Raw genomic sequence first — 22633 nt, 5'->3', positions numbered from 1 at the left:
CCTTGAAGGGCTGTGGTTGGGACGGGGTCGGGGGCAGACCATGCCTCCAGCTACTAAACTTCTGGGGCTCCCCCGCTGGAGATTCTTTGTATGTGCCTGTGTCTGTAAAAGCAGGCATCCTTTCCGGGGACACGGGTAAAAAGCACGCACGGGACCCAGTCCATCTGCGAGTATATCCAGCCACTGGGTCCCAGCACCCTGGACTGAGGGTGCACTAAACGCCGGACACACGTGAACAAGCAGTACTGTGGACCAGAGTCCCAGGCTGGTGGGAGAGACCCAGGTCTAACTATTACCTCGGCAGCACCCCAACAGGCGCCCTAGGGAGCAGGAGGGTAGCAGTGAGAGAATTAGCACACTGAGGCAGGGCCTGGAAGGAGGAACAGGTGTCCTCTGGCAGAGAAGAAAGAGAAGGGGCTTCTGGGCTGAGAGACTGGCCCCTATGCTGTAGGGGCAATGTGGCTACGGTGCTGGAGGGCCGTGGGCATAAGATGGAGACCCTGGGGCTGGGCCCTCCAGGCTGAGAAGCAGGGTCATTAACCTTTAGGAGCATCCTGCAGGAGCATGCCAATCAGATCTAGGTCTTGGGAATTACACATCCGTTCCTTTCCTTTCCAGAGATGTTTCTATGGTGCCTTTCAAGTTAGAAATCAAGACTTGTAGCCACAGGAAAACTGAGTTCAAGGCTGTCTCGGGAGCTAATTACACGTGGGGTATAGACCCGTTCTCCCACTGAGCCACACTCTGGCCCCGAATAGCTAGCCTTCTTTCATGTTGGGGAAGGTCTCCAATACCCAGTCCTAGCCATGTGGGTTTCTGGCCAGGATCCAGAGAGCAAACCTCTCTCTCCCTGACATAGACTCACTGTGGTAGAGACCAACTCTGTGGGTAAGCCGGAGGGGTAGAGACGGACCCAAGATCCAGAAGTACACCGATCCCTAGGAACACCTAACCTTGCCAAGAGAACCAAATCCCCACCTCCCACTCCAAATCAAAAGATTGCCTTTTGCTCTGAAAATGGATAGAGCTGCAAAGATGCGTCTTGCTCCTGCCCGCCAGCCTCGATTCCACTCTCACCAGCGCTCAAGCTCTGCTGTTAATCACAGCGGCACAGGGAAGGTGAGGCGCATATTAAAAAGCACTGCCTCATCCACCCAGAGAATTCCTGCTCTACTTTAAGCTCTCCAGCACATGCATGCACACAGCCTTCACCTGCTACCCCTTCGCACCCTGAAAGACGATCCACAAAGTAAGGATCTCATCATATCCAACTGGGAAGGGAAGGCACAGGGCTTTGGAAGCCCCACGTCCAGAATGCCAGAATTCATCCCCTATTGTCCCCTGAGCGGGAGACGGCTAAGCTGGCAATAGGAAAGTCGGCCACGGTTCTCCCTGTGCTTTGTAGCTCCCTGGATGACTGGATGGTCTCATGCCTCCTCTTCCCCAAAGACAGAACAGCTTAGGGAATGGCCCAAGAGCTCATCTTCCTTCCTCAGCTAAGCAGAAGGAACAGGATGGGGCAAAGGAAAGAACCAGGACTCTGGGAAGAAATGGGTTTAGGAAGCCCGCCCAGAGTCACCGGGCAGTGGGTTATGGAACTGGGCAAACCTCAACAGAAGCACAAGGGACAGCTAAGTGAGTGTGTGTGGGGAGGAGGGGGGGAGCTGTTGGAAGTGCCCCAGATTCATGGCCAGGAGCACCGTCTGCCACCCCTGCCATTCTTACTCACCTCCTCCCAGAGAGCTGGAGGACTGATATACTGAGAGTCAAGTACTCAGTTCAGTGCTAGGAACTGACCCTCAGCAGAGGAGGTGGCTCAGATCTCCCCCACCTCAAGGAATCCTTCGGGAGCCCCCTCTTCTTTGACTAGGCTCTCCCAGCACCCTAATTCCAGGATGCCGCCTCCTGGCCTGCCACGCCTCGGGCTGGAGGCAAGGCCCTCCGGCAGCCTGCCTGATGCTGAGTGCGCCTCAGCCAACTCTTCGGGAGTCATCTGGCCCCTGAAATGGACACTTATTTCTTCTGCCCCAAAAGCCTCTGATGCCCCAGGGGACAGGAGCCGGGTCTCCCCTGCTTGCCACTGCCCCTCCCGTGCCTGCCCCCTAATGGGGTTGCATGTCAGACGGGCAGGTTAAGGCCCAGAACGGTAGAGCCGCAGTCCCAGAATTGACTGCACTTCTCCACGCTCTTGAGTAAGTTTCTCAGGACCGATGCTGCAATTACTCCGAGGACGAGGCTCTTCCTCAGACTCACTGTCAGGGCATGTGTTTCTTGGGGCAAGGATAGGGCAAGACTTCGCCCAAGTCTCCTTGAATAACACTGATATGAGCCTGAAGAGCCTTCTAGAAGGGCAGGGGAGAATGCTGTTGTCCATAGAAGAGGTCACGCAGCCATGCTGGAGGTGCAGAGGCTGGGTCTAAGAGCACCGGCCCTGGCCCATCGTGGGGATCAACAACTGGTCCAGTAATGGCGCGAGGGTAGCAGGGCTTAGATCACAAAGACCTGCGCGTATCTTACCAAGAGCCCAGACTCTATGTCTTTAATGCAAGAACATCATCGATAGGAAGAGCTGGGGTCAGCCCCATGGACTATGATATGAACCCCTGTAGACAGGTTCCATCTGGCCTCCTGACCCTGGGAGGCCCATAGGGCTGGGCAGAGAGCTGTCACTCGAATGTGTACTGAAGGAACAGACGGCTGAACGCAAGTCCCTGCGAAGGAGGGCTGGTGCGGATTTCTGATCTGCCTTTCATTCTGACTGCATTTCCAAAGTCCTAGCTGGTGAAGCAGGTAGAAGCTGTTCCTGCTTCACAGGTGGGGAGCGGACACTCAAATGACACCCAGGTGAGGCCCGCTGGTAACAGAACTCAGGATGCCCAGCAAAGACCCAACTGCCTGGGCGGGAGAGTCGACATGAACTCGCAATAAAGAGTTCATATTAATGAGCCCGGCGGGAAGAGAATCAGAAGCTCCCGGCCATACAACCTGCTTCCCTGCCTCTACCTCCCCTGTAAACTCCCCCTGGGTGGACCGGGGAGCAAGGAGTTAAGCCACGTAGGGCAGAATTAAGTGAGGTAACACATTAAAGGGGCCTGTGCTTGCTAGGTCCCAAACATGTCGGCCTAACTGAAAGGCTAATACCCATTGAAAACACCCAGAACCTCTCCCATGCGCCACTGCCATCAAAGCTGTGCTGAGCCTCTAGAAATAGTCCCTTCTTGGATGAAGAGCACCCACAGTGACCCATGCCCTTGGATGAGCTGCGGGACCTAGCTCCGCCGTGACCCCTAGCTCTGAGACAAGAACAGCCCCAGGACATACCTATATGCGTCCCCAAGACAGACACCTGCATGTTTAGCCATGCCGGGCACCAGGCAGGGCTTCGTGGGCCTCGTTTCCTGGCGTCCTCACAGGCACCTGGGAGTCTGGGGCTATCTTCACCCCAGCTGTATGGTGAAGCAATGGCGTCCAGATCGGTTAGTGGACCTTCTCCAAGCAACCAACGTGCCAGCCCAGGCTGCGTGACTTCAGGGCCTCCTGGAAGGATGGAAGGCTTTGGGGGGAGGGGGGAGGGAGAGGAATATGGAGGATGAGCTTCCGGGGGCCCAGGTGCTCATCAATGTGGATCCTAAAGCCCACGGGTCGTGTTTCCACGGCAGTACTAAACCAGCACTGAGCATGGCTCCATGTTTCTATGCAGAGTCTGTCCTTACCAGAGCCCCGCCAAGGAGGCACTGTGATTTGATGAACGAGTGCTCTCAGCACAGCTGAGGACACCAGTGCCCAGCAGCTGAGGACACCAGTGCCCAGCGAGGTCGGGTAAACTCCCCAGAACACATGGTCAGGAAGTGGCGCTGGGGGGAGTGGGGAGGCCTGCGGTCCTCCTCCTAAGCTCCCGGTCACAGTCACCACACCTTGCGCTGCCCTCTTCCAAGGTGTCCATAGGAGGCCTCTCCCAAGGCTGCTGCCCTCCGACACCCCATCCCTGCACGGCGTGCAGAGCTGATGTGGTGGCCCCCAGTCAGGGAGCCCCCGGGAGATCCCAGCACCCCGCCTGGAGAGAACACTGCATAAAAGCTGTGGTCCCCCGGCCATACTCTTACCAAGTGTAACCACCCCCATTTGGGTATTAGCAAGAGACAGGGGCTTGCTGGGCGACCAGTGGGTCTGGCCCAGGGCTTTCATTTATCCCAAGACCTTCATCTGGGGGAGGGAGAGGTTCCGGGGAAAGGCGTGAGCGGGCTGAGGAGTTCATTTAGGCAGAAACAGGACATGAGCCCGAAACCCGCCCTGTGATGGGCTGCTCCATCCCAGCTCTCAGAACAGCACCTCACAATTAGCACTCGGTGAGATGTGAGAAAGCCCTCTGACCTGGCCCGGCCCCCTGGCCCAGCCCAGACTCCCCAAAGGGCAGTTTCCTTCAGCGTGGTGTGATCTTATTCAGGGGGGTCTAGCCTGAGCCACATAATGCCAAGGCATGTTATTATAGGATTCCACTGGAATTCTCTTCCTCCAATCTCTTCTGCTACAAGGGCTGAGGAATGTGACCTTTTTTTTAAAAAGGAAAAAAACCCTCAGCATGATCTGCACAGAAGGTGGAAGCAGGAACACAGAAGGTCTACCCCCTCTGCCAACTATGAAGAAACAAAACAAAAACACAGGGGGCTCCTCCACCCTCTGGAAAGGCAGGAGGATCATGGCGGGGGTTGCAGGGGGAGGGTGGGAACGGACCCAGTCATGGCGCTGGGACAGGGGACAGGACAACCTGGCAGAGCAGCTCCCAGATGCAGTGAGGGAATCTAATCTAAGAGAAATCCGAAGTAAAAAAACCAGGACTAAAGGGGAAAAGGATAAATTGGCCCAAGCTTTTAAAACCTGAGGGGTGAAGGGGCTGATGACACCAATCTTTTGAGGATGGGATCCCTGAAAGTCAGGCCCAAGTCCGCTCACAGCTCAGGAGGAGAGAGGGGACACCCTGGGGTCTCCAGGGGTTTTCAGAGCAGCAATAAGAACTAGTGTGAGCCTCCCAGGTCCCAGGGTCCTTCTGGAAAGCGCTTCCTTTCCTTTCCCCGGAAAGGGAACAGAGACCTGTGGCTGGGGAGGTCGTCAGCAGGGAGGCGGAGGCGACCAGTGGCTGGGCTCCCTGGTGCTGGGCTCCCCGCTGCGGGGCCGGCTCCACGTTAGGGGGCAGCCGAGGCCCGTGGAGAGGCCTGGTGCTTTGTTACTGAGCAAACCTCCCAGGCACTGGCTGCTGGTGCGTAGCTAACAGGGCGGCAGACACTGATTTATGTCCAACTTTCCATTTCATCAGCGAGAGTTACGGCGCGACACGCGGAGTTCACGTTTGTCGGCGGGGCGGAGAGGTGGCCCAAGTGTGCAGACAGACACAAACACGCCCGCACGCGTGCACATAGGCACACGCGCCAGTCAAGGCCACAACTTTGTTTTCCTCTCCGAAGGGAGGGCGAGGGGGCTGGCAGCCTGGCACGTCAGGAGTAACCTTTTGTCCGCTGTTGCTAGGAGCCCCAGCGCAGTCCTCTGCCGCTGGGCAGACGCTAGGCACCAGGCTGGCTGCCGGGCGGGGCGGGAGCACAGCCTGACCTTTGTGGAGGTGGTGTTGGCAAGAAGAAAAGCCTCCCCCCACCTTCTCTCCTGCCCTGGCCTTTCCACACAGGCCGGGCAATTGTTGCGGGGTTAGTGGAGGGGAGAGCTGTGTGTGGGTCCATGGCGGGGCCAGGGGACAGCTCAGGCGACAGGGTTTCCCAGCAGTCAGGGGTTTCTACAGTCCTCTAAGGCACCTAAGGCCCAGAGAGGGGAGGATGGCCCTGCAAGGACACCCAGCAGTCTGGCAACAGGGCTGGACTCAAACCAGGATATCCAACACCGAGGGCAGGGGTCTTTGGGCTTAAAGCCGCTGCTGGCTTGTTCATGGGGGGTGCGGGAGGTTGCTGCGGGACTGGAAGCACTACGTTGGCTTGGAACAGGTGGGGCTGGGGTGGGGGCAGCCCAGCGCCCAGCAGTTGGGGTGCCCCGCCTCCTGTCTAATCCTTCTCAGCAGGGGTGACCCTGCCTTCTGTCAGTCTGGAGGCAGACAGCAGGGTGGGGGCGGGGAGGAGGGGTGTTTCTGCCCCCTGAAGGAACTGGCACACTCCCTGACCCACCCCACCTCCCACAGCATCTCTGTCCTCCTCTCCCACAGACCGGCACAGCGCATCAATCGGAACCCCTCCTGCCCTCAGTGATGGAGCCAGGGCAAGGGTCGGGGCCAGAGCGTGGGGCCCAAAAAGAGAGGGGACTTGCTCCTCCTCACCCAAGACAGGGCATTCATCGAGAAGCTCTAGAGCCTACCACCTGGTCCACACCCATCTTCCCTGAGCAACTCCGGCCAGTGTGAGCCTCGGTTTCTTCATCCTGAGTGGAAATGCTGTTAGCTCTCAGGCCTACCTCCCAGAGTCAAATGGAATCGCACACGGGGATACCTTTCCTAATCTAGAGTGTTCCACCACCAACTACAACAGGAGGTCAGACAGGTCTACTTTAGGACCTGAGAGCATGGGCTGGGAGCCTCAAGGAGCAAGGGGGCAGGCACAGGACCACATGTCAGGCCCCCTCCCTTTGAAAGTGAAGGGTCTGACAGGGTAGGAGGCACCTGACAGCCTCTCAGTACCACGCAGTCCAGTGGAAGTCAGAACCCTGGGCACACCCTCCCAGCTCTGCTTCCTCCCCACTCCGACATCCGAGACACAGGCCACTGCACTGAGGCACCACTGCTACCCAGTGCCTGGCCACTCCCCGCCCCCGGGATCACAGCCTGGAATCCACACTTACACAATGGCAGCCTGCCACAAGTCCAGCCCCTCCGGGCTGCTGGGTCTTCCTGGAACCCGGTCACTTCCTTTCTTAGGAACCTTCCATGGCTCCCCTGTCTTTAAGCTGAAGTATCTCCCCAAGCCTCCTGCCATCCAAAGCTTGCCCCTTTCACATCCACATCCTGGCCTACTGCCCCCTCTCCCCACTCACTGGCCACCGCCTCCTGCTCAGACCTCACTCCTCTAGGCTAGCCTCTCAGGGAAGTTTCCCAGATGGACCCCAGGTTAGGCCAGATGCTCCTTCGCCTGCCCCCGGGGCACCGGACTGTTGGTACAATCATTCCCTGCCTCCTCCACCAGACTGTGAGACCCTCAAGGGCAGGTACGGGGCTGCCTCGTTTTTCCGAGGTGCTCACTGAGGCTGCGTGATTGGGAGGCCACTGTGGCCTCAGAGACCGTGTCTGGCCAATGGGCTACAGGATGACTGGCAAGTCTGCTGGGCCTCATGCGGTTTAGGTCCTGGCCTCAGACTGACCATCCATCAGACGGGGACCCACGCCCCCCATCCCCCACCACCAAGTCCTCCCTTTGCTGCAGGCTTTGAAAACCACACAAACAAGGTGGTTTGCTTCTTCCCAAGCCTCTCCTCATCCTACCCTGGCTCTAGTCAGCAAAGAGGTCTTTCCTGCCGCTGAAGCTTTCTGGCAAGAGTAATGCCAGCTCACTGTGCTGCTGCCTGCTTGCCGCCGGAGAGGAAGGCAGGAAATGGACAGCACTCGACCCAGCTCTTGGGAACCGCCTGAGCGGCTGCCACCGGCAAGCCCTTATTTACTGGGCTTTGATCCTCCCTGGAAACACGCCATCCCACCCCAAGGCGCTCAGTCCCCAGGGCTCTCTACTGGGCAGAGTCTCTACTTGGTTACCACTGAGTGCCAGGGAGCTCACTACTTTAAGTAGCAGGTGGTAGAACTGTCTTAACATCCAAAGACTCAAACTGGCCTCCCTCTTCTTTTCTCTGAGGGATCTGAGATCTAAGGGCTGAGGAGGCAGGTCTAAGTATCTTTTTTTTTTTTCTTTTTTAAGATTTCTTTCTTTCTTTAAGTAATCTCTACACCCAATGTGGGGCTTAAATTCACAACCCTGAGATCAAGAGTCACACACACTTCTGACTGAGGCAGCCAGGCACCCCTGGTCTGAGTATCTTCTATGTGGCCCAACTTCAGACACTCCAAGTCAGTCATCAGAGACTTCCTGAGGCTGCTCCTCTCCCAGGGAAACCCCGGCTACTTCTGCAAAAAATGAGGAGTGTGCTCCCTATAATCTCAACAGGCAAGGTCCAAGGTCATGTGTCTAGCTCTCCCTCTTATTTTTGGATAATTTCTTAGGTTTCTGGACTATGCTTCTTCTCCCCACTCCCTCATAACTGGTGGAGAGGGTTCTCTGGAGGCAGACCTCAGAGGTGGGTGGGCTCGGCTGGCCGGAATGAGAACTCACTGGAATGGGGAGGTGGGGGGACGGGACATGTCAACCCCTATTGTGTCTCACTAAAACAGAAAGTATCTAGGGTTGTTCACAGCAGAACGTAATGAGCTTCTGGCAAAGGGAGCTGGGTTCCCCCAAGACTGTCTTCCAGAGAAGACTCCCATTTAATCCTCTGCCTGGATCTCGGCAACACCAGTCTCCACCTTCGGTGTAGTCCGCCCCCAGGTTCCCGCCTCCACAGAGTGGACAGAGCCAGTGCAGAGTAATGTTCAGGAACACAGACCTGGCCCAGGCGTTATCCAGACCAGGGTGCTCCAGTGGCTCCCACTACACTACCTCTGGACGGAGCCCACAGTTCTCCACAAGGTCCAGCAAAAGCTGCCAGCAAACTCTCCAGCCACATCTCCTACGGAGCAGCTACCTATCCTCCCCCTCACTGGGACCCCACCCCAGAATATGGCCTCCAGGAAGCCCCTTGGCAGGCAGGCCCTTCCATTTCTTACTCCAGGGCATGGGTTACCCATCAAGCCACTCTGCTAGGCTGGGTGCTCCTGGGGGCAGACCAGGACTGATCAGTTCTGGCCCAGAGTCAAACCCCATGCCCTCACAGAGGGGGCTGATGGCTATCACAGACCACAGTCCCATCTGTCTCTGGGCCTCCATTCTGCATCTACACAAAGTCTGCCCTCGATCAGGGATGGCAAATTCAGAGGTCACATACTACCATCTACATCTTCATGTTCACGGCAGACAACGCCCACCAGTATCTGCTGAGCCCACACACGGCTCAAGAATCACTCCCAACAGCGGTCCAGCAGCCACCACCAACCAATCAGGGCTGGCATCGGAGCAGAAACACTGCCTGCTTTTGAGAGAAGATGGCTAGAGTTTTCTCTTTCTCCCTCCATCATTTCCCTCCTTTTCTCTTGTTCTCTATTTTCTCTCTAGACAACCAGGCATACATCTGACCGTTGAGTTATAACACTGGGGTCCCGAGCCAGCAAGCCTGGGCTGAGACCCCGAATATGGCCCGTAGCTGGTCACTGAGCAGGTCAGTCACCTCTCCCAGTCTTTCTACCCCAGTCAGCCATGCCTCCCCTCTACAGAAGCGTGGTGATCAAAATGAAAGTAAGTTGCATGTCTAAAAACACGACATAACTGAAAACAATCACTGGAATTTAAAACAAAACAAGAACAAAAACAGCCTGTACTCAGTGCTCCCTTCTTCGTGACCTCTGCCCTCCTGCCATTCCCCAGCTCTAGACCTAGAAATCCTCATTGAAGGGCACCTCCCTTAGAACTACCTTCAGGCCAAGGAGCTGGGAGGGGGCCCACCCAGACCAGCAGGCCTGGCCAAAACTAAGCAGTCTGCCAGATGTACAGCCCAACTGACTTAAGCTGCATGGAAAAAAAAAAATGCCACTGCTTGATTATATAAAATCCATCTGGATCCCAAACAGAAAATCCAAGTTGGAAAGGCCCTCAGAGACCATCTGGTCCACCCTGCTTCATCTACTAGTGAGGAAACTGGGGCCCAGAGACAGCAAGCAACTTGCCCAAGGTCACTCAGCAAGTGTGTGGACAAGCAGGGGACTAGAACAGGTGTCCTCAGGCTCTCATCTTCTGCATCCTTCCCCACTCCAGAATGCGGCCCCTGGACCCTCCAAGCCTGGACAGAATGAGGATCTAGAGCTTTGGGGCTAGCGGGCCTCTACTCCTGGTAACGTGAGCAGCACGAATAAACTCAGTTCAAACATTCCCCGGATCCCTCGTGCATGCCAGATGCTGGGGCTGCCAAGATGAAGGTGTCTTTTTACAAAGAACGCACAGAAGTAGAACGTCCTGGCTAAGTTCTACCATAACCCCAAGAACCCCAAAATACTCCCCAATATTATGAGATATGGTTAGGCCAGGTCCTGAACCACCTCTCCACCAGCCCTCAACTTGCCACCAGACACATCTCTTGCCACAGGACCCCTCAACACTAAGTAAGAAAAAGCCAACGGACGGAACCTAAGGCATGGATGGCCAAACCTTCCGACCCCAGGAGTAGTCTCACAGCCTGGCAGTCTAAGGAAGTAAGTCCCCTATGTTCCTTTCTGTGGGGCTGGAGTTGGGGGGATGGGTAGACAGCTGCTGCCTACCCACCCACCCACCTGGGAGGCCCCACTGGCTTCAAAATTTGGCACCAACTGGGGGTGGAGTCCCGATGTGCAAACTGGGCCGGCCACCGTGGGACAGGATCTGATCGCAACTGAGTCAGCCAACCCAGGCCGGCTTTCCTGGTGCAAAGACCCCCCCCCAGCCGCAGAGCTGCCCACCCAGACTGCGGCCAAGCAGGGGAAGAAGTGCAATTGTTGGCAGCCGATTAAACTCGATAGCATCTCCATTTCCCTTCTAAGAGCAAAGCAGCGGTGGGAGAGCCCGGGCAGGGGCGGGGCCGCAATCAATAGCTGATATTCTGGTCCTGAGCTGGCCTACTCCGGAAATGGGCAGTCACTACCTCCTTCCGGAGAGATACCCTTTCCCCTCGGCACTGACCCAGCCCCAGGGGGTCAGCATCACAGCCAGGAAGCACCTCCTCTGCCTTCGTATTCACCTGACTGACTAGAAAACAACGTCCTCACCTGAGGAGGGTCTGGTGGAGACAAAGTTAGCCAAAGTCACCCAGGAAGCAGAGAGTCTGGGGCACACAGGTTCCTGGCTCCATGTCCACCCTCCACCCCCGCCCCAACTCTTGGTGGGTTCATCCTGACTGGGGTTCAGAAAAGACCCCCACTCAAGAGGATCCAAAAGTTACCTCTGTTTGACGATGGCTGGAAGTGGCCAAATAAGGACAGGATTCGGTCTGGGCTTTCTGACCACACACCCCTGAACGTCACAGGGGAGGGCCCGAGAAGTATGTCTGGAATTAGGCCTTAACCATGGACAATTCTACCAAAGCAGGAAGTTATGAGCTGCCCACATTATCAGGCAGACCTTGCCTAGCCCCAGACTCAGGCCAAAATAGAAGTCAACGGCCTATTTAACAAATGCAGCTGGCTGCTGTCCACCTCTTCCCACCACAGCAGCCTGCACTGGGCACTCAGACGCCAGTGAGCAGCCTCAATAGGCACGCAGGTGGAGACCAGTACCCGGGGCTCTGTCCACCAGGCAGGAAAGCCACAATGGCACTGTGTCCAGGGTGGTGCACCCGTGGCCTCATGTGGGAGGATGTGTGAGCCTGGGAAAGAAGGCCCAAGCAGGTAACACTTGGGGGAAAGACCAACCAGGTACAGGACGCCCACCTGCAGTGGCCAGGAAGATGGCTGTCCCTTGGCATGGAGGACCGTCTCAGACAGCAGCCCTTGGGCTTCCCCTCTGGGGAAAGGGCAGAAGCCTGTCTGCCTCCCTTCTTTTTTGGGTCCGTTATGAATGTCCCATTCTCTTCCAAGTCTAGCCCCTCTTCCTGCTTACATCAAGCCAAGCCCCAAGCAATGCCTGGTCTGGTCTAACCTAGAGCCTACACACCCTATTTCTGAGGCTGCACCCCTTTCCACCCCAGGACAAGGCTCTAGTTCGGGCAACATGCTGGGAACGTATACAGATGTATGTGTAGCCACCCAAAGCCCTCAACCGCCATCCCTATGACTCCCCTCACCACCATCATGGTGGTGGGCAACCTGCTCTTTCTGGTTTTGGGGAACACCTAAATTTCACGGATTCACTCCTTGGACAGTGAGCAGCATGTCCAAACCCTTCTCTCCTGAGAGTCAAGATCAACTCAAATGTGAAATCTTACAAGGGAGAAGTGTCACCCAGGCCATCTTCCACCCAGGGAGAAAATCCCCTGACCATCCCTAAGAGGGGTTTGTCCCCCTTTGGCTTAGATGTCTTAGTAACAGGGAGCCCTGCCTCCCGCAGCCTGCGTCTCACCGCTGGAGCAAGAGGTGTGGAATTCTGGCTCAAACCAAGCAAAATTCTCCTTGGACTTTGTCTCAGTGCTCCCAGTTTTGAATTCTTGGGCTTCACAGAGAGATCTCGGCACTCTTTTCTATATGACAGCTCTTCCCACAGTCTTATCTGGAAGTGTTAGCATTTCAAAGGGGTGGGGAACACAGGCAGGTTCTCAAACCCTGCCACAGACAGGTCTGAATGAATGAAACGTTACACTCAGAGAAGCTCCTTCTAGCCCTGCACGCTAACTCCTTTCTGACATGGCACTCCCCCCGTCTCAGCTTGCTTAAAATCGAAAAACCCCCTATGCCTTGTGCCAGGGGACTGTGGAGATGGGGGAGGAACAGGCACAGAGGGGCCCAGCAGCCACCCCCAACCTTGATAGGAGATGAAGCCCCCAGAGGCTGACAAGGGGTCTTTGGGAAAAGACCAGACTCCCACCAGATGTGGGATGTGCCCTCTTTTGGCGGGCAGAGTGCGGGCACAGATGCTCGCGGGATGCCGACTGCGATTGCACTCGGAAAAAATGAAGTGGTTAACCAGAGGGAAAGGATTCTGAGACCTGCCAGGATGGTGGGTTTTTTGTTTTTGTTTTTTTTTTTTTTTAGATTACGCCTAAGGTTTGTAGTTTGGACAGGCAAAGTAAACAATGACGATGACAGCAGCAACACAACAGAAACAAAGAACAGTTCACTTGTTATTTAAAAAAAAAAAAAAGCCTTTTGTTATAAAAGACAGCTCCCCACTACCTCCCCGACCAGGGGCTGGCTGTGCTGTGCCTTCGAAGCTGGTGTGAAGAAAACCCACTCCAGCCGAAGTGACACAGCACGTGCAGGGGACCCGGGGTGGGGGGTGGGGCTGCTCCCATCTCTTTTCTCCCCTCTTCAGGTTTTTGAAGGGGTGGAGAAAGGGATGGGAGGGGTTGGAACCAGCACAAAGCAACTGTATTTAGACCATGGCAAACTGAGCTGCTACTTACTTCTCTCTCCCTCCCTCCTGCCCACCTGGGCCTGGCCTGGAGCAGAAAGGAGCAGGGGACCGAGGGGGCCCAGCACGTACCTGAAAGAAACCCGGCGGGATGGGGCCTCCTGGCATCCCATCGTTGGGGGGAATGTTGCCAAGCACAGGGCTCGGGGCGGCTGCTGCACTCTGTGGAGACAAGGAAGCCGGAGAGTGAGAGGCGGGATCCACCCTGAGCGACAGGAAGCTCCAACCCCTGCCCCCTTCCCTGCCCCCGTTCTCCCAGTCTGCGGGTCTGCCCACATCCTTCGAAGACCCTCCTCGAACATCACCCTCCCAGGTGTGTCTCTCACTGGGCAAGTGATGAACTCTTCGAGCCTCTGTTTTCTCATCTCTAAAATGGGAGAACATCATCTACCACTTTGCACACGCACCGCAGAGCACAGTGCACAGCAGCTGTTGCCAGTGTATGGACACTCTGCCTTAGACACTCAGCTGCTTTATGGGGTCCCTGCAGGGCAGTGGGGGGAGGGGGGCTTTATAAATGTTTGCATCCCCTCCAAGAGGCTGCATGTTGTACGGAGAGCATATCAATCACTACCCACAGCTTAATGAATGAACAGGGAGCCCTGTTGGGAAACGTCCCTGGAGAGCCTGAGGAGGGCAGGGGTCTTTTGGGCCCATCAGAGTCTTGGGGGGGTCACAAGAGATGAGGTGGGCCATGCAGCGTGGGGAGCGGAGGCACTTTTCTTCTTAAATGCTGCTATTTCAGCATTTACCTAGTACATCTGCCTCAGCAAATGCCTCCCGGGGGGTGAACAGACGTCGTTCTCCCCAGCCTGGCTTCCTTCCAGGCAATCTGTGTCCCACCTGCCATGTGGTCAGCATGTCTGAACCTGGGCCTGCACGCACACAGGCAGGGTGAGGCAAGTCACACACACACGCCCCCAACCCACTGCCACCCGGGCTGGTGTCCTGCACACACACTCCTCCCCCCGACCCCTCCTGCAGGACCCCCTTACTCCCACTTCCATGTCACCAACCTCACACATACCCCCACTGAGAATCTGAGACTCAATCACCAATCTCCTCCTAGGGGTCTGACCTGTTCTCTGGGACGAGAGTGAGCCCCCTGGGGTTTTGGGACAAGAGTGAGGCCCCTGGGATCAGGAAACTGGAAGGAGGCTGCTTTTTCTCTTACAAATGCAAAAAAATTCACTTCTTCCCTTTCCTTAGCCAGGAAAGAGGAACCAGAAGTACTAACTTCCAACTGTGACGGAAGGAAATGAGGTAATGTGTGAATCCCATTGGCCGTGGCCATTACCCGTAACAGCAACAGAGGGCCATGGGCAAGCCGAGTGGCCTTCCAGCTCGTTTCCTGTACAAACTGGGGGTCGCCGCTGTCCTGCCTGCTCGTCGTGGTTGTGGAGGATTATGGGACAGGATGGCCTATGTTTGTGCACTGGGAAAGCTCAGTAATCTGAAAGCAAGGAGGGCTCACTATGGGCAGGCACTGGATGTCTTAGCAGACCCAGCTAAAGAGACTGGGGTGGAGATGGGCCAGCCAGGCCAGCCCAACCTCTCAAATGCTTCTGCCTACCGACAGGCAACTCTCTCTCGCCAACCACCCTGTCATGTGTGACCAGCATCCCCAAACACCACGAATGAGGTCTTTCCACATTCTCAGGTGAGAGCCCCATTCAGGAGGATGAGGGGCCGGCCTGCCTCTGTCTAGGGTCCCCCCGCCCCGCTCACCCCACTACTATCTAGGCAAGGGCCACCTGGGGGACTATGCCAGGCTATCCATTAGCTGCACTGTTTTGTCTCTGGTTGGTGGGTCTGTGGAAATGCAACTTCTCAGGATTTACAGCCAACAATCGTTCCCTGGAAGCAAGGGCAGGAAAGTTTTAAAGAAAAATCAGAGGGAGGTAAACAGGCACCCGCGTTTTCCTCAAGTTTTGTTAGAAACCGGTTTTCCATTTAACTCTTTAATCCTTCAGGAAGTTATGCTGGTACAGAATATAGATTTTACTTCTCAGGCAGTGGCCTCAGTACGATTTTGCCCCACTCATTTGAAATCCAGAGGCAAAATCCTGACAAAGGCTTGGGTCTCTCTGTGCTTTTAAATCCCGTCCTCCATCTCTACCGTTCCATTGTCATGATCGGGGTTTCACCGTGGACATGACCTTCTCCTCCAACTCTTCAGTGGAAGTTTTCTGGCTCATTCTCACCTACCTATCCCTCCAAACATCAGATCATTTATAGAAGTCACCCTCCTACCTAAAGAAAAAAGTTCATATCCATGAACACACACACACACACACACACACACACACACACACACACACACACACACACCCAATGCATGTTTGCATATAGGTGCATACAGATCTGGAGGAGAAATGCCATCTTTCTTGAAACTGAAGTCCCCTCCCAGGACACGGTCTTTCTCCAATGACTCACACCTTTGTGCAATTCCCGCAGTCAAGCAGGTGCGGGGGCAGCGACAGTAATTACCAGGAAGGTAGGAGTAGGCGACACGGGGAAAAGCAAAACCTTGTCTTGCTAAAACTAACTAAATGTTTTATTCAACAAATGTGGCACCAACTTGTCTGGGGGATGAGGACAGGAAAGATGGAGCTCCTGACTGGGGAGGCCCTGGGTGGCATGCCTGGCAGGAGCCACTGGGACTGATGCTAGAAACAGGCTGGGTACTCCCTGCCACCCACCTGCCGTCTCTCTCCCTGAATCCCCACCTGACAGAGCACCACACCTGACAAAGACACAAACATCTTCGTGAGGAGAGCGGGCTCAACTCAGCCCTCTCCCGTCTGTCCTCCTTGTCCGGATCTATTCCTCTCCAGCCTTCAACCCAGATCCATGCTCAGTTTTTAGAGAGAGATCTGGAAAGTCTCACCAACTTGATGCTTTAAATTAGCATTTATCATTTCGTATACGCTTCCTTTTTATAGAACGCAGCAAAGGAAAAAGAAAATTAGCGACCGTGTTTTCTTAAAGAATGTCAAGAGCACTTCCCCTTCTCATTACACGGACCAAAAAAACATAGGAGTTTTTAACAAATCTAGTATTATACAGAGGTAATATTATTTAACCAGGTATGGTGTTTGCTACCCTGACAGTTACCAAATGGTACCTCTCTTGTATTCGGACCTATTTTTTTGGTCACTACCTTTTGAAATGGTCTCTGCTGGCCACTTCAAGATCTACTTTTATGGAAAGATGTTCATGTCCCTTGTTATCGGTATATCTGACTTTTTCCTTAGCGATAGATAAGAGCTCTTTATATTTTAAGGGTATCACATAAGGATATCTTAGAATTAAAAAAAAAAAAAGAAAAAAGAAAATACCCCAAACATTTAATTGAAAATTTGAACCCGGGAGCATGACTTACAAGGCTCCCTCCCTTTGAGAGTTCCTTTTCCTACAAAATTAGAAGTAATTAGAAGTAAGTTCATGGTTCTAGGAACTGTGGGTGGGTGGGTGCAGGGTCCATGGTCCTTTGAATGCAGGGCTGGGGTAACTGTGGATGGTGCAATTCTCTGACATCTGTGGGGAGGACAGATTTCTGCTAGCCTCCAATGAAAGGAAAGCCGTATTAGCAGTGATTAAGGTAGTAGGAAGCTGAGGAGACAACTTTTATCATTCAAAGCCTCATCCAGCAGCAAACATAAGCAAAATAATTAACCTGAATTATGACAGATACTGCTATTCTTTGATTATGAAGGAAATATGTGCTCATAATGGAAAACTTTCAAAGGGGCAGAAAAGTACAAAGAAGCAAATGAAAAGCAGCAACAGATTTACAAGGCAACAAAAGGGTTAAGTACTACCTGTGGTTCACAGAACCCAGTCCCCCAGACCCCCTCCTCCCACCCCCACACCTGATAGCAGGGGCTGTTTTATACCCATCTCTGAGATGGGAGGGCATACAGCAGGTGTTCAATAAATGATTACGACTTTTATTATTCAAAGACCTGCTCAAACCTGGCCATCTGGAGCCAGGCCTTTCCGGATTGCTAGAAATTGGCCCCTCCCTGCGGTTTCCAGCTTTGAGTTAGAGCTCCATTAAGGCACTCAGCAAAGCGTCTCATGTGAGTTTTCTCTAAAAACACAAAACCCAGACCAAAAGCCCCTGACGTTCACCGAGGCCTACAGCTGTCGGGGCTGTGGGGGGTCCAAGGGATGGAACCTCCCACTAGGGCAGGGAAGTAAAGAGCGCTGCATTCAGAAGTCAGAGACCTCCCTATGGGCTCAGGTCCTTGCTGGGAGCCTCAGTTTCCCCATGCATCCAATGGCAGGGTTAGATGGGAAAGAACAGCTAGGGCATGAACAGGAGGACAGTCCTCTTTCTGGAAGACTCTGAATTTTAACTCTTTTCTGCTCACTAAAGAACACATAAGAGATCAAAGATTAAAAACCACCCAGACTCCTCTTTGTTATCGGAGCCTGCAGGTAATAGCCGTTGACATCTGAGCTCGCCCGGCCCAGGCCCTCCTCACCCACATTTATCTAAATACACATACGTACATGGACTAAAAAAAGCAGAATCAAATCAGGCATGCAGTTTGGTAACTCATGCATTTTAAAAAAATAAAAAAAACTTAAAATTCTTTTCTAAATAGAAAACGGGCCTTCCACCGGGTGGCAGGGCCCCACGGCAGCCAGCTGCCTCCTCTAAGACTCAGGGGTCAGAGTCAACATGCCAAGCTCAAGGTGCCTACAGACAACTGCCTGAAGCTCCTTGAGGTCCCCTGCAAAGTATGGTATTTTTGTTCATGGCCTGGGAGCGTTCCAAGGAGGACTGATCCCACAACCCTCTCCCTCAAGAGTAGGCCTTCTTTACGATCCCACGGTGGTTACAAAGCCAATCGGGCACGGGGCTCACCACAGAGCCTCAACCTGCCCTGTACTCCAGCCCCAGCTGGCTGGTCTTCCACATGCCCTCCAACGAAGGGTGGTCCTCACTAGCACATCTGCTTTTCAGCAGTGACCCCCCGCCCTCGGGTAGTGCCGAGCATCCCAAGGCGCCCTCCACTAACCCACCCAACACCAGTAGAGGACAAATGCACATGGCATGTCCCAGACGTTTTGCCGGGCCCTTTACTCACTCTGTAGCAGTAAGTCCCCTGGGGCTCCAGGAACAGCAGGGTCAGTCCAGAGGAACCAGAAGACAAGCTCCCAGGACCTCCCATCTCGCATCTCAGAGCATCTTGTGCTCTGGGACAAGTGCTCATGCTTCCTTCCACAAGTGTGGGTCTGGGGGACGGTCCCTGCAAGGTGTTCTCTTCCAGCCCCCACCCAGAGAACCTCAGCTATCCTCACTCACAAATTAGCATGGGATTCCCCCCACCCCTGGCCTTTGTACTCATTTTCAATCTTTTAAAGTGATCCCCGGGACGCCTGGGTGGCACAGCGGGTTAAGCATCTGACTCTTGGTTTCAGCTCAGGTCACGATAGCAGGGTTCTGAGATCGAGCCCCACACTGGGCTCCACAATCAGTACAGAGTCTGCTTGGAATTTTCTCTCCCTCGCCCTCTGCCCCTTCCGCTCATGCATGTGTTCTCTCTCTCTCATAAATAAATCTTAAACATATATAAAAATAGAAATAAATAAACAGAAATCAACAGCGAACTGAATAAAACCAAATGCTCAGTGAACCGCAGGACTCCCACCAGCTTGGCCAGCCCCTCCTGGTTTACAAGGCTGCAAAATGGAACTTTGTTTTGTGCTCCCCTCCCTCCTCGCCCCACCCCAATACTCAGGCCTCTGCGTGTAGCAGCACAGAGCCCACACGCAAAACCACCAAGTATACAGCCTTTCTCAAGTGAAACTCAACACAGGTCACGTGGCCAAGCACGCGGGACACCACAGGATGTGTGGCGTGTTGGCTGGGTGCACGCAGATGGGAAGAGAGGTCACTTAGAGGAGTGAAGGCATCCCTGTGCTGCCTCTGTGAGAAACGAAGGTCTCTGTGGGACACCTGTGTCCAGGAGAAGGAGGGACGCTTGCACGGGTGTCGAGACAGGGGTTTCAGCAATCTGTGCAAAAAGCTTCATCCCTCTGGGCCGAGTTTCCTAGAGGAACTGTTAACCGAAGCAGGACAGATAAGCTGAAGACATTGACGAGGGAGCGGAGAGAACATCATCACCCAGACAGAAAGGCCAAGACAGAGAGAAGCAGGGTCAAAGGAGGGAGAGGGGACCGGAAGAGGCCTCTTGGCTTTATGCACAGACCACAGAAGAGAATCGGTTCTGGAGAAGAGGGGCTCTAATTCTGCAGCCCGGAGAAAACACAGAGTTGTTGCTACATGAAGAGACAGAACCAGCTGGTATTAAAAATAGGTTCAGATGACACACGGGAGTGAATGACACAGGATCCCTGCCTCCAAATAGCCAGGGGGCTGTCACGTAGAAGGAGGAGTGGACGTGCTCTCTTAGTGCCAAGGGACGGCTCTGGGTCCAGCAGGAGACACACTGAGCTACAAAAAGCTTCTCCAAGCCTAAGCATCAGCATAAGCTGCCTCAGGAAGTGGTAGCCTATGTGAACTTGGTGTGGCTCATGGCTGGGACACAGCAAGAGCACACTGCATATCTGAACCGGTGGGCTTGATCTCTGCTGTCCGACTCTGAGCCATGCTGACTGTCTCAGCCTCAGTTTCCCCTCGGTTACCCACCACTGCCTGGTGTTGCATGGAGATTATCAGCATAGAGGACCCCTGGAGTGAGGGTCCCTGGACCAGGCTCCCACTCTGGCTGCGCACCACATACGGTGTGACCTAAGCAACCGCAAGCCTTCCTGCTCCTGGCCTCTGCTCAGCTCCAAACGAGGTGGCTGAGGTCCTGCTATTTCAATGAAACAGCGAGCATCGCACTGAGCTCTTAGCTGAGCAACGGGAAAAAAGGCCACGTGTAGACAGAAAAAGCCCTGACCAGCCACAGTCAGGCCATTAGGCCCCAGGGAGAGCTGTCCTGGCACCAGAGCCTCTTCCCAAGTGTCCCGGGTGAGGGGGTCAACGGCCGGACGTGAAGAAAGGATGCGGAGAGCAGCAACTGCCTTTCGTCCTGACCCCAGAGATCAGGGGAGGGGATGATATGACGGACTCTTCAACATCCCCACTGAAACATCATTTCTGTTTACCATAAGGAAACTGAGGCACAGAGAAGCACATGACCATGAGAGGCTCTAACTTTAGTCTCTCTGTTCCTCCACCCCTCCCCCAGTCTTGGGTTCAGAAACCCCAAAGCATTCTCCAACCAACCCTGCAAGGGGAGTTCTGTATGCTTTTTGACACTTAGGAAAAGAAACAGCAGATCATTACAGACATGGGGCGAGCACAAGGCATTCTCTGCATTAGAATCCTGTACCTGCTCTACTCTTCCCCCTAAGGAGACTGACCTAACCCTGCTCCTTCCAGCAAATAATTGAGGGACCCGGCCTTCAGCAAAGGGTGTGGTGAGGTGTGTGTGTGTGCGCGCGTGCGCGCACGCACATGTGTATGCAAGTGTGTGTGCAGGAATGCATGAACCCGCAGAAGAGGCTGCTGGATCTAACTGGCAAAGTACCCTGGGAAGAGAAGGAGAAACAAGGTAGGTGAGAGCTTAAAAAGGTTACGAGTGCTTTACACACGTTGGACGTCTCAGCAAACGCTTGCTCCCAGGGCGGTGCGGGGCGTGCTGTGCCTGCCAGGGCGGCAGATGACAGTGCGTGGCTCTGCCCTCAAGGTCTGGAGGATGAAATGAGCCGCGGTAACAGCGAGCTGAGGGGTGTGGGAAGGTGCTCCAGGCCAGCGCGGGGAGGCGGGGATTAGCGGGATCAGGGAGGCTTTATGGAAGAGGTGGCACTCAAGCCAGGGCCTTAAAGGACAGCAGGACTGGAAGATGCGGGCGGTGATACAGAAGTGAGAGATTACCGCTGTCATCTCAACCCTCCCCGCGAGCCAGGCCTCTGACAGCCGCTCCTTCAGAGCGCAGATGCCGCCGAGCCTCCACCTCCTCAGAGCTCCATCCCAGCAGCTCCATCCCAGCCCAGTTTGGGGGTGGCGGGGGGAGCTCTTCTGTGGGAGGGGAGTTGGCCACCCACCGCAACGGCTGACTGAGCTGGCCCAGTTTCTCCCCTAGACTTCCCAACAAGCCAGTCGGGACTCTAGCTGAGGATGTCAAGGGATTTGTTCAGGGTCACAGGGCTCGGAAGGGCAGAACCGGAGGTCAAGCCCAGATGTGCTAAACCAGAACCCAGTCTCGGTCGCGTCCTGGCTTCTCAGGTCTCAGTTCTGAAGCTGATGCTTCAAGACGGTCACCCAGCACAGAGAGGTCAAGAGAGGAAGAGACCCAGCCCTTCCATTCTCCAGGAGCCCTTCACAGTCCTCTGTAGAGGGGAAGCCTTCTATCTTCTGCGGGGCGTGGGGAAGTTAAATTGGAGTCTCAGGCGATGGGCTGAGGCCGAGACAGGTGATCGGCAAGCAGAAGCCCCTGCACCAGTGACACAGCACCAAGACAGACAACGGACCCACTGGGTCTCCGTGATTCCACAAACACAGACCAAGCCAGGGAAAGAAAGGGGGTCGTGGCTGTCAGAGGACATCTTCTGCTCAACAGAAGCCACTCTTTTGAGCAGTGGTCTCTCTCTACCTCATGTTAGAGAATAGGATTTCATGTTTTAGAAAAGGAAACAAAGGCACTCCCATCAGTACACTCCAAGAGGAGAACTGGCTTCCTTCCCGGAAGCGAGAAGGCCACGGCCGCCATCCCACCAGGCCTTGCCCGTCCATCCCAGGGAGCACCCAGCCTCTTCTGGGAATTAGATCAAAAGGTACCATTTGTGCAAGAGGTGGAGCCCACATAATTAATACCTGGTTATACCGTGGATGCCAGCCAGGGCACCCTCCTCCATGTGCAAACACCCCCCAGCTAGGCCACACAGCACAGAGCGCAGGTTCTAGGCGTGTACACCCAAGACTGGGGAGATTAAGGGCTAGAGGTGCCCCTGCGAATGAACAGTAAGAGTGGATCAACGGCATGCTATTTGTACAACGCTGATTCTCTCCTTAAAGAGAGATGAGCTCTCCTGGGTTTACACCATTAGCAACACACACACACACACACACACACACACACACACACACACACACACACAGTCTTAAAGGAGCTACTTACAACCGCAAACATGTCATAGTAGGCCAGTGACAGCTCCTTAACAAGAACACTGGCAGTTGCCTCTGCAAAGCGGAAAATTCCCTGGCGTGGACCCACACACACAACTCAGTTCCAATGACAACTTAATCCTGCCAGGACTGAGGTGTGCAGAGAACAAAAAAATCGCCTGCTTCCAGAAACTTTTAAGGTTAAGAGAAATCATTAAAGGCATGACCCTCGGAACATCTTTCCAAAAATGGGAGCCCCACACTCTGCTCGGCTGGCACCAAATTC

The 22633-nt window shown here is 54.4% G+C and overlaps 1 protein-coding gene across 4 annotated transcripts in view; it reads right to left on the bottom strand.

Annotated features, from left to right (window-relative positions):
• SSBP3 (single stranded DNA binding protein 3) overlaps positions 1–22633 on the bottom strand; it is a 160822-nt gene that overhangs the window by 33644 nt on the left and 104545 nt on the right. For all 4 annotated transcript variants that reach the window (XM_046021880.1, XM_046021894.1, XM_046021887.1 and 1 more), the window contains exon 5: positions 13287–13376. In XM_046021880.1, coding sequence (XP_045877836.1) covers positions 13287–13376 — 90 coding nt within the window. The remainder of the gene's footprint in view (positions 1–13286; positions 13377–22633) is intronic.

This window comes from Meles meles, chromosome 1 (assembly GCF_922984935.1).
Source record: "Meles meles chromosome 1, mMelMel3.1 paternal haplotype, whole genome shotgun sequence".
Classification (NCBI taxonomy): Eukaryota; Metazoa; Chordata; class Mammalia; order Carnivora; family Mustelidae; genus Meles; species Meles meles.
The sequence above is the reverse complement of the archived record's forward strand: the minus strand, read 5'-3'. Positions and strand labels throughout refer to the sequence as shown.